Source organism: Nerophis lumbriciformis, linkage group LG38 (genome assembly GCF_033978685.3).
Source record: "Nerophis lumbriciformis linkage group LG38, RoL_Nlum_v2.1, whole genome shotgun sequence".
In the NCBI taxonomy this organism is placed as follows: domain Eukaryota; kingdom Metazoa; phylum Chordata; class Actinopteri; order Syngnathiformes; family Syngnathidae; genus Nerophis; species Nerophis lumbriciformis.
The window spans coordinates 16,463,741-16,476,211 of record NC_084585.2 but is presented as its reverse complement, the minus strand read 5'-3'; the positions used below and the strand labels follow the sequence as shown (position 1 = coordinate 16,476,211).

Genomic DNA, 12,471 nt, shown 5'->3' with positions numbered 1-12,471 from the left:
CACAACTCTCTCCGCTAAAGGACTTGAAGGCCTTGGGACATCCTCAGGTCAAGGTCCCGCTTCATACTTCACACCCATTCAATCGGAGGGCAAAGAGAAGGTGGACATACTGGAACTGCTGCACAAGGCCAAAATAGACCTAAAGCCTCTTCTCTCCACCCTTTCTGTCAACAAGGCTCGCCTACGGGAAAGCAGTGAGTATTATGTAAAAAATGCTGTTTACAATACAATATGATGCATTTTATTCATTTTCCATAACCTTGCAACCTCCGGAAACTTTCGGTTTAGATAAATTAACTGCTTAGGTGTTAGCGATATGACCTAATGCAGGGGTTAATCAAGTTTTATCATCTCAACCATAGCTCACTCTGGAGCAGTGCTGTCTCTGGAGGAGGTGGAGGGGGAGATGAAGGGCCTGAAACTATGCTCACAACCAAATGTGCAAAAGGTAGCCCCACCAAAAAGAGGAAATGGGACACCCTTCATGGCCGAGCATTTAGAGGAGGCTTTGACTGGTGGCCCCAGTGTCCGCCCACGCCGGCGTGACACGGACATGTCCGCTTTTAATAAACTGGTCAGCAGCATGAAGGCAAGTGGAACTCTACCAACTCATCCAAAATCCAGCTCAAGCAATGTAAGTATCATTTAAATACATGCACAGTAGTACCTCAACTTATGAGCTAAATTGGTTAGGTGACAGAGCTCTTAACTCAAAACAATTGAACATACTTTTTTTTTTTTTTGCCCTCAAGTGACAGATCAAACATTTTTTGCCAGTCTAAATGCTCCACAGTGCTTCAAATATGATATTTTCGCATGAGATTCAATCCACATCAGGACAAGTTCGGAATATGACCAATCATAGCTCTTCAACAGCGTACATTTTAAGAGGGGTGGGAGTTATTTATGAAGGACAGCCAATCAGATGCTTTTCCTCGCAAGATGAGGTCACCGCAAAAAACAAGACAAATTTGTGTGCATGTCCTAAGGATAGTCTAGTAACTTATGCACAGATGAGATGTGTCAATATCAAAATATTACTTTGAATCTCTTTTTGGCAACCAAGAATGCAATGATTTAATGAATACATCCAAACACTTTATTTATGTGCATGAGTAAGGAACACTTATTAAACGTACGTTTTAGCACCTCAACTGTGGATCAACAGTCCTTTACAATTTCATTAGTACCATAGAAATTGCCAGCTCCTTCATTTTTTTTTTTTAGACACGATAAAAGCTTAAATAATTTCAAATACGTAACATTACAATAACCACAAATGTAAGTGTTTGTCTTGCATGTAGTAATCAGTTGTGGACAAAGACCAAGCAGGGCAACTTTGAAAAGTGTGTACTCACGCGGCAGAAATCAGTTATTGGTAGGGGCCCCCCTGAAAAATGTAATGCCCCTCTTTAAATGTTTTTTTGCAGCTGGGTCAGTAATGCGCAAATAATAGTATACATGTAATATGTGACTATATATTTAGATTCCAGGCAGCACGGTTGCAACAGTGGTTAGTGCTCAGTGCTCGTGCCTCACAATGTCCTATGTTCGATTCCCGGGCTTGGGGTTCTTCTGTGTAGTTTGCATGTTCTCCCTGTGACTGTTGGGTTCTCTCTGGGTATTCTGGCTTCCTCCCGCTTCCAAAGAAATGCACCTGGGGATAGGTTGATTGGCAACACTGAATTGGCCTGAGTGTGTGAATGTCTGTCTGTGTTGGACCTGCGATGAGGTGGTGACTTGTCCAGGGTGTATCCTGCCTTCCACCCGAGTGCAGCTAGAATAAGCTGCCCCCCTGTGACCCTGCAAGGGACACGCGAGAGAAAATGGATGGATATTTTGATTCCAAAGAAATACCGATTGTTGAAGGACCGAAACATACTCTGTGGCGTATTTGCTTACATGTTAGGTACATTGTGTAAGTCGTAAAATAAAGCTAACGTAGATCCACGCTGATGTCCGTGCCTATTCTACTTAAAAGCCATAAAAAAGATTAGAACCATCCCAAATATATTGCACTATATATATCAATTTATTTTCATGTAAAAAAAAAAAAACACTAATTTAGGGTGCAGCGACTTATTTTATTCTGTACTAGTAGCGAATTCCTTGTTCATTTATGGAATCTGGTCAACTTCCTTTTGTTTTTATTTTATCTAACTGCGCATGCAAGTGAAGTTGGGGCCACATTGAGGCCTGTGCAAGTTTATACTGGAGTCTGAAGATCACATTTTACTTTGTAAACAATCAGCTGGATAAAAATTATTTTTCAAAAAAATTTGATTTGGGCCATATTGGCCTGCAGTGTAAATGTACCGTAGTCCAGTGCATCCGCAAAGTAATCCCAACGCTTCACTTTTTTCACATGTTATGTTACAGCCTTATTCCAAAATGGAATCAATTAATTTGTCCTCAAAATCTTAGACAATACCTCAATTTTACAAATGTATTAAATCATAAAAATCACTTTTACATAAGTATTCACAGTCTTTGCTCAATACTTTGTTGAGCAAGTAGTTACAGCCTCAAGTATTTTTGAATACGCCTTAAGCTTGGCACGCCTATGTTTGGGCAGTTTCGCCCATTCCTCTTTGCAGCACCTCTCAAGCTCCATCAGGATGGATGGGAAGCATTGGTTTTCTTCCAGGATGAATGGCTGTTATTGCTGCCAAATGTGCATCGACAAGGTATTGAGCAAAGGCTGTGAATACTTATGTACATGGGATTTTTTTTTTTTATATATTTTTTTTTATAAATACATTTGTAAAACTTAAACACTTTTCACATTGTCATTATGGAGTATTGTCTCTAGAATTTTGAGGACAAAAATTACTTCCATTTTGAAATAAGACTGTAACAAGACAAAATGTGGAAAAAGTGAAGCGCTGTGAATACTTTCTGGATACACTGTACATCAATCCAATTTATATACCGCTTATCCTCATTAGGGTCGTGGGGGTGCTGAAGCCTATCCCAGCTAACTTTGGGCCAGAAGCAGTGTACATCCTAGACTGTCAACATGTATTTTAAAAATAAACATTAACACTTTTAGATTAGACATTGTATGAATGTAATATGGACAACTACAGTAGTTTTATGAAGTTATGTCATAATATACAGCATTTATGTTCGGGGAGCGGACTTTTACAGTATCTCCTTTTAGCTGCTTCTCCGTTAAATACACCATCAGCAGCTTCTTCATATTTTCATGGATAAATTATTTTAACGTCCTTGGCTGGCATTATCTACTCATTCTGCTTCAGTATGGTGCAGACTAGCAGTGCTATGCTCCAACTGCTTCACCAAGTTGGCTACACACCCAGTCATGTTTTTGTTTTTGTTTTTTAATTTAATAAATATCACACCCACTGTCTTCCTTGCAAGGTGGAAAAACAGTTATATCCATCTTTAGCTATAAGCTAATGCTAGCAAGTAAGACCAAATGTTTTAAGAGATTCACTGTGACATTCCCTACGCCGACTAATGGCAGGAATGCATGTACCGGTAATTCAAATTTCAGCTTGCAACTTAAAGCATAACAATTAGCCGAGAGACCGCTCTCATCTTAAAACACTAAAGTTGAGATACCAATGTATTAGACTGGTCATGTTTCAGTGTTAATGTGTTCCCCCAATGTGACGACAGAACATGTATAACCGTTTTAGTAACAATTCAATAAGAAAGCATTAAGCTAAAATGTTCAGTCTTGCATGTATTTGCAGCCACCTTCAGACCAGTCAGTGGTGTCCCGAACTGAAGCTAAGATGCCTCCACAGCAGCCAAAAAACATATTCCAGGTATTCCAAGTCAGAATGTTTAACATCAATTGGTTGCTCTTTAAATATCTCAAACATGACTCTGTGGTTTTGGGTGTAGTATTTACCTGAAAATGTGTTGTATCGTAGGAGCTCCTTGGAGGGCCGACTCGTAGTCGTTCACCAACACTACTTGGCAACCTTTTGGGCAACTCTGAAGTTCCACCGGCTCCCAACACTCTACATGGCCTGCTGCACAAGCCTCCATCCCCACCTCTCTTTCCACAGCGAGCACTCTCACCTGACTACTTCAACAGTCGGTTACAGCATTCAGCAGGTAATCTTCCAATAAATGGTTAAATTAATGTGCATGCACAATTGTTTTCAAGCAGATACCAATGACTTCCTGCTTTTGACCAATACTGATTGTATATATAGATATAACTGTAGATCGTGTACACCTGTAGGTGATAGACTCAAAGTTGGATTTGACAAACTGTACCTGTTTGTCCTGATAAAAGCCAGACTCTTCACCAATGATAAAAGGCTGGTAATGCAGCATCATCTTTTCCACTTTACAAACGCCGTAGCTAGCTAGTGCTGTGCTATATTACGATCCATAGTGTATTACGACAGGAAAATGTCTATCATTACATTTTTCGCTTATTTTTTCCGTAATTTTTAACATCTAGGCTGTGGCTAAAGTAACTGCAGCACACTGCTACTTTACGTAACCTGAAAGAACGCCACTGATACATCCATGCGGCGAGAGCTGGCAACAGCATGAATGTCAATGTAACAGAGAGCACAACGGAAGCCAAACCAACCAATCAAGAGGAAATAGTGCCGTAAGGAGGGGAAGAGGAATTCCTTTTATTTGGATTGAAAAAAATTATACGCCGGCCAAATCGTAAAACATGCCGCCAGCAAGTCATTGTTAGTGACTTGAACTCGTCTAATCTCTTCTGTCACTTGAAGACACTGCATGAAGAACAGTATAGAGAAATGAGACAAAGTCCTAACGTTACCTCCAAAACCTTGAAGTGATTAAAAGAAACACACAACGAACAAGTATGTTAAGCAAATTGATTTATTATTTATGTGGTACAGAATAATAAATGTAACACAAGTTAAACTATATTTTTAAATGGCTTAGCATACAGTATACTGATGTACATTGATACTTTTTGTACATTAAATATGCTAAAACCTATTCAAAGTGGCCCTCCTGCATTCTCATTTTTCAGTAGCCGGCTCTCGATGGAAAAAGTTTAGACACCCCTGTCCTAAGTTGTCTGGCCCTTTTGTGAACGAGAAGTTTTTTTAAGTTGATTGTCCTGTTTAGCATTGTCGTGTTATGTTTAAAACGAGCAGAATCTCTTGTCTTTTTTTTCTTTCCTATTGGTACCCCAAGGCTTATCTGTTGGTCCTCAACCCATGACGCCTGAACAATTTGCTGATGTACACCGGTCTGTCAGCCCTGTATCTGCAGCCCAGCAGCAGGTAGCATGACTCTTACTCTTGGTGGAGGAATTCATTAAAAGAACAATCTGTTTAGAACATGAACTTGATAGTTTATCAACTTACAGGTTGTAGTATCCACAAACCTACCAACCTGAACAATCACCTTTCAGTAATTTCATGTTTTAATTTTTACCAGATGAGGGCGCTCTCCATGCCAGTGAATCATGCAGATCTGGAGGCACTAGCATTTCAACAGGATCTTGCACTACATGCACACCACCAATACCAGTCTGGCTACAACAGGCTGCCACAGGACACATGTTTTCGAAATCGGTGAGATTTTTGTTTTTGCTTTAAAAATATCTTTAGACAATTTACAGTGCCGTCAAAAAGTGTTTGCCCCCTTCTCAAATTATTTTTTTCCCAGAATATATTCCCCACATAATTGTTTAAGACCTTCGAACACATTTAATTGTTTGACAAATATAACCGAAGTAAACATAAAATGCAGTTTTTTTTGATGATTTAATTTTTTAGGGGGAAAATCTATATGTGAAAAAGTTATTTCTCACTTGTTGAATCATTGTTTTTGGAAATCTGAGTTGAATTTCACTGACTACACCCATACCTGATTACATCAAAACCTGTGCAATCAAGGAATCACTTAAATAGAATCTGTTTGACAAAATTAAGACAGCAAAAGGATCTCAAAAAGCTGAAACAAAATTGCACGATCCAAAGAAATTCAAGCACAGATGAGAAATAAAGTTACCGACATATATCAGTCTGGAAAGGGTTACAAAGCCATTTCTAAAGCTTTATGGCTCCAGCGAACCATTATCCACAAATGGAGAAAACAACGTTTCTAGATGAGGGAGGCCTACAAAAATTACCTCAAGAGCACAGTGACAACTCAAACATCAAGTCACAAAGGATCCCAGGACAACATGGCAGTTCCATTTTGTATAAGTACTCACGAATGATGATTCTAAATTATTAGCCTAGATGTCACAGTAGCGACATCACTACTGGATTATTTCGAGTGCGGAACAAAGTAATGGAAGTCAAGATAGAGGGCCTAGAGCTGGGATGGGCAAACTTTTTGGCTCAGGGGCAGTGTTGGGTTAGTTACTGAAAACCAGTAACTAGTTACAGTTACTAGTTACTTTATTTCAAAAGTAACTCAGTTACTTACACCAAAAAGTAATGCGTTACTGTGAAAAGTAACTATTTAGTTCTTTTTTTCTTCTTTTTTTTTTTAAAGCTCCCATTAATGCCCTTTTTGCCTTCATTTCAGTACTGTTATTGCACTGGAGAATAATACAATCTGTTGATCAACTTGACATGCATTTTTATTTTCCTTTTAACATAATTAATGAAAAACAGTGCAACATAAAAAGGCATTCCTCCTTTCTTTAAACTTGGACCAATGACCATGAATAAAAAACAAGTTAAAGTGCAACATAAGAAGGCACATCATCTTCCTTGAAACATAAAGCCTGACATCTGGAGTGATGCTGCTGTCTTCCACACTTGGAGCCATGGATTGTAGAATACTTGTTTTCAGTGGCAGGATCATTGATACAGATGGTGAAGTTTCAGTGCTCAGTAGAGATGGAACACTTTTGAGGGGTTTAAGCACCTGGAGGACCTCACCTGCCACTCTCACATCATCATCAGACAGGGTGACATTTGTCTTCAGGGTGTTGTGGGTCAATGCAGAGTATATAGCTGCCTGCTGCTCCAACATATCATAAGTGGAGTTCCACATCGTTGGGACATCATGTATGAGCTTATGATTAGGCAGCTTTAGCATTTCTTGCTTTGTCTTAAGCACATGAGCAGCTGTTGTGCTTGGGTGGAAGTAAGAAACCTTCCTGATCCTCCCAAAGAGGCGCTCCATCCTATTGACTGAGATTCCCTTCTGTGATGCCAAATTCACTACATGTGCAAAGCACCTATCTGTGGTCCCAGTCCTGCCTCATTCTCTGTAATTATTTGATTTTTGGCATTATCACGTGTGACTGGGATATCTTTATCTTCCATTCCTCCACTGCTTGTGTCAGTACCTGCGCAAGGTGACTCTCGTAGAGGGGGCGTGTCTTCTCATCTCCCAGTCTGCTGTGATGAAGTGAGCGCTTATAGTTCCGCTGGACGTCCACCCGTCTGTCATGAGCGCAACAGATGATGCTCGGGATAGTTCATCCACAACTTTTTTCTTCTCCTGCTCATAAAGATCTGGCACAATCTTATTGCTGAAGTGGGTGCGCGACGGGATGTCGTAACGTGGTTCAAGCACGTTCAGCATGTCTTTAAAACCCTCGTTTTGCACAACCGAGTCTGCACTTATAAACACACCGATTCAATGGCGGGGGCGTTCAAGCTCCTCCGTTACTCCGCTCGCCATGACCACGCTGTGTGTGGACTGAACGTGCCAACAACTTTTTTTTTGTTTCATATATCAAACTGCGTGTGTGCGTCATCCCCTCCCCACACCCACGCACACACACACATAGACCGCGCCTCTTTTCTTCTCTCCGGCTTGTGACAGAGGAAGATTCAGAAGAACGACACCGCGTTAGTCCCAACACTGCTCAGGAGCCACATTGGATTTTGGAAATTTGACAGACAGACAGACGGGCCGGGCGAGCACATGATGCATTTCAAAGCATATATCTGTTGGAACAAAGAGTATACTTCTCAAACGTGGGCTATTTTAATCATAATACATCTATTTTCAACAATATATCAAGAAACATACAAATGGTATTAAAGGGTTAATACTTACAATCTCTTTAAGTGGGAGCAGCGTTGTTGATCACCCAATGTTGCCAGTGCCTCGAAGTCTAGAATCAGTTTTGTTGTGGCGATTCTCAAAACCGATCTTTGCTCAATTATGTTTTAATATTTGCCCACCCCTGACCTAGCGCACTGTTGCCAGTGAGGTCTGTCTCCACGAAAGTCACAATTTCAGTTGTCTTTTCAGCAAGGTTACTATAGTTAACGAAAATTAACAAAATGACAAAAACTAGAATTGAAAAACACATATTTGTTAATTGAAATAAATAAGTATAATTAAGATAAACTAACAAACTGTATTGTGTTTACAAAACTAAACTATACTGAAATTATAGATAACAATCCCTTCGTTTTCATCTTTGTCGATTTCGGATTAATATGAAATCGATTACGGTAATTTCACTTCAGCAATTTTTCATGATCTGGCAGCACCATACGGCACCAGAGGGCCCATCACTTCTCGTTTAGAGTCGGTTTGCCATCATCACTCTACTTTCCAAAATAGCGACAAAAGTTGGGAGAATGTGGCAGTCTGCTGAGATGTCTTTGAATATGACAGCGATAAGGAAAAAAGTAAGTACTTTGCGGTGGAAACGGGTTAACGAATATGTGGAATACTCAAAGGAAAACAAAACACCAATCTGAAGTCCATTTGAGAAGATCGCACAAGCAGGCTAAACGCTACAAAGTGGCCTTTCTGAGTCTATTATATTCGGATTGGTTGGTTGCTCAACAGAAAATTAATATTTTAAAATGTTATCTTTTGAATTTTGTTACACAATACTCTTTTGAATCCTGGACCTGACAAACAACCCAAAGTATGAAAAACTAAACTAAAATTAATCATTTAGAAAAAAATAAACCGGCCCTAAAAACTAATTAAAATTAACTGAAATAGAAGGGGAAAAGTCAAAACAAAATAAAACTAACCTATAATGAAAAACCCAAAACCATTATAACTTTGTTTTTCCACTTACATAAAGAAAATGGACATCTGATTTAGATCCAGGACCTAGAATTGAAACTTGGGGCACTCCACAGCCAAGGGGGACTTGTTTAGATGCAAGTTTAACTGAAAAAGACCCCTCAATTTAGTACTGTAACACTACAACCAATGTAGTTTAATGCATTTAAGTCCTCCAACTGTCTCTAGGCAGGACAAAAGAATATTGTCAAATCTAAAAGCACAAGCAGCTCAGCCACCAGAGTCTAATAAAAATAATTTAAGTTGTGTTTCTGTATTACAGCAGGATTTTAAACCAAACTAAACACTTTCAGCAATATTGTTTTGAATTGAAATGTGATACGATTAGAAGTTTTGAATGAACCTGGAGTTCGAGACAACAGAAGGGTGTCTGTTGTGCTTTTTTATGAGACTGCCCAACAGCATGTGTAAATGCGCCTCAAACTCAACCAGAAGAAAGAGGCATTTATCAATTTTAGAAAATAAAAGGCCCACACAGTATAAAACACATATTTGGGGGGGTCTTGCAGGACGAATCTCAACATGGAAAGTTGTTGGCACGGTTTTTTCAAAAGACACTATAGCCGTAAGCAGCTTCTTCTAGGGCTTGGTTTCTGTGCCAGAAGCTTGAAAGATGTAGAACATTTAAAATACATTGTTGGGCTTCAATTAAATTCTAATGTTCCCACTAAAACCGTTTACATGGAACTCACCTGATGGAAACAGCTGCCAAGACATAACTTTATTCTGTGATTGGGCTGTCTTCAGCCAATAAATAGCGTGCCATGTATGTCACATGGGCAAAGCAGCTTCTTCACTGCATAAAACTTTAACTATTAAATTGATCCAAAAAAAAAAAAAAATGTATACTATTTTTAAATCTACAATGCACTGGTACTGTAGTAACCGGCAAAGGAACACCCAGTTTTAATGAGAAACTTGTATGTAATGTGCTTTTGGTATCAGTCCACAGCGACTTAACCGCTCACCTGGCCCAGGTGCCCAGCCCGCAGGAAGAAGTTCACCTGGCAATGCCGTCACCAGTATGGTAAGCAACTTCTTTGCACCCAGCCCACTTTTTTTTTGTCCCATAAATACAAAATGATGAAATTTTCTTATTTTTGTTAGTTGTCTCCATCATTTACGCCTACATCAGTGATACGCAAAATGTATGCGACTAAAGAGAAAAGCAAAGATGATCCTTCGGGTCGATCGGAGATCAAAGAGGAGGCAGCAGCACAAGATGGTATAGAACCTTTTGTTGGCCTTTAGAGGTTCATGTTTGAATGTCTGAATGTTGAAGTTTTTAAACCTTTCATGACAGAAAACTCTCCTAATCTACACCTGGATGCAATGGAAAGGAATAATGCCCAGTCTGGTGGAATGAACTCCACCTCTCAGAGCTTGGCAAGCAAGGACCAGGAGCGACTCCGACCTCTTTCTGCTGGACATCATACAGCTACCACGACACTTCCAGGACCATCCTCCACTTTCCCTCGTTCTATCTACCCGGTACCACTACTATCCCATGTACCAATGGTGCGCCCTCCTCCCCAGCTCCACCCCAATGTGGTTCAACAAATGCTTGCACAGGGAATTCAACCGCAGCAGCTAGCACCTACACTTGTCCAAGGTAATGCCAAGCGTTCTCTTGGTCCTTAAAATGGTAATCTAAACTTTGCTACAACTTTTTCTTGCCCCGTATTTCCAGGTATATATCCACATGACCTTGCACAACTTCAAGGCTTGCCCCCTACAATACTTGGCCAACCGATGTACCCTCTCAGCGCAACAGGAGGGCACCCGCTTCTACCTCCCAGAGCAAATAGTCAGATGCAGCTGGCAGTAATGCAGCAGCAACTTCAGCAGCAGAGACAGAGTGAGCAAAATCTAATATTGGTAAAGTGTCATCTGGATGAGGTTTATTCTAAAAATCAGTGATGAGGTTCATACCTGGTTAGGCACTATTATTTTTTTTAATTGTAATTTGTTTGTGCTCTAATCATTAATGCACATTAGGAGTAACAAAAATAAAATAAAATATTTTCAAATACCCAATTCAATTTATTTTATTTTGATAAAACTGTGTTCTTACCTATTTGTCTAAAAAGTTGGTGCTTATATTTCATTACAGAGAAATCTCTGTTGCTTTGTAAAAGTCTTGTACTTTTGTTAGTCTCTCAGCCGCTATTTTGTTATACATTTCCTGGCCTTCGTAGCTGTGCCTTGCTGCTGAAATTTGGCAGCCACAAGCACCTGCCAGCTCTCATACGCCCCCGCCTCTTGGCGGTGAGAAAAGGAAACTGCACGCCTTATCTTGCGACATTGATCTGCAGCTCTGTCTCCTATGACTGCCTGTTTTGTCACTGATGAACATGTACATGCTAGTCATCTTACTAAACTTGATTGTAGTACATTTCCACTGGTGCTGCACTGTCTTGAGTGTAAGGGATTGTCTTTGTCATTCTTGTTCATCAGCAATGGATAGGTTGTGGCATTAAACCTTGGTGGTCTTTTGCAGTGCATCCAATCATCCCGGGCTTACAGTCTCAGAGCCAAGGGCCCCATCGAACAAATGGTCCCCAGCGGCACGGCAGGAGCCCCCCTCCAGGCCTGTCTAAGTGGTTTGGCTCAGACGTGCTGGATCAACAACTCCCCTCCATGCCAGCTAAGGTCATAAGTGTAGACGAGTTGGAGTTTCGGCCATAAGAAAATGAACAGAGGTGGACTGCAAAATATTATTTCACCTTTCCCCATTTACTTTTCCTGATCAATGCATTTAAAATGTGAACTTTAATTTGAAAGATGCTGCACACACCTGCACTGTCTTTTTGACTCCAAGCTCTTTAGGATTAACAGAAAATGGAAGATTTGTTCCTTCAGCTAAGTGACTATTTTGTTGTCCCTCCTTTTTGTATTAGACTCTAGTAGTAAACTTGGGAGTAAGTTATGTATATTCACAATTGTACAAATGATGGGAACTATTTTGGTCCCCCTGTATATAGCAATGCTTTCTTTTTCTAGGTATAGAGGAGGTGAAAGTATTGTGCAGTGTAAATGCTGTAAAGACAGTCACTGTGAGCTTGTAGCACTCTTTCTCCTTGACTTTCATTTTCCCCCTCAAGAACTGCACTGAGAGCTACTGCAAGTGATGGACGAGGTGATTATGCTGTGTACACTTCCCTTGGTCCTGGCTCTGTTCTCTAGATGTGACGAGCTGGATCATTTCGAAACGACTCCGAGACTGCTGGTTGTGCCTTCTGTGTAACTGTTTTGAATTTCCTTTGAAACTTGGTCCTCTCCCATCAACCTGCCACAAGAAGAGGCAGGATCACAATTTTTGGAGGTGTAGGGGACATTATTTTTTGTGCTATTAAGTTATAAAGCACATATAGACTTAAATAAAATTGTGACTAAATCATTGGTATAAATTAAGTGTTTTGTCTCCTTTTTCTGCCACCTTTATTGGTCTCTAATTGGACAATGTGT

General features: G+C 40.1%; 1 protein-coding gene across 1 annotated transcript in view; it reads left to right on the top strand.

Moving 5' to 3' along the window:
* The window catches only part of eif4enif1 (eukaryotic translation initiation factor 4E nuclear import factor 1), a 32,856-nt gene extending 20,443 nt beyond the window's left edge, over nt 1-12,413 (top strand). Inside the window, exons 10-20 of the mRNA XM_061932498.1 lie at nt 21-194; nt 363-634; nt 3,723-3,797; nt 3,906-4,092; nt 5,170-5,258; nt 5,416-5,552; nt 9,949-10,030; nt 10,111-10,228; nt 10,307-10,615; nt 10,694-10,861; nt 11,504-12,413. Of these exons, the coding sequence (XP_061788482.1) occupies nt 21-194; nt 363-634; nt 3,723-3,797; nt 3,906-4,092; nt 5,170-5,258; nt 5,416-5,552; nt 9,949-10,030; nt 10,111-10,228; nt 10,307-10,615; nt 10,694-10,861; nt 11,504-11,691 (1,799 nt within the window). The 3' untranslated portion in view covers nt 11,692-12,413. The remainder of the gene's footprint in view (nt 1-20; nt 195-362; nt 635-3,722; nt 3,798-3,905; nt 4,093-5,169; nt 5,259-5,415; nt 5,553-9,948; nt 10,031-10,110; nt 10,229-10,306; nt 10,616-10,693; nt 10,862-11,503) is intronic.
* Nucleotides 12,414-12,471: the final 58 nt, after the last annotated feature.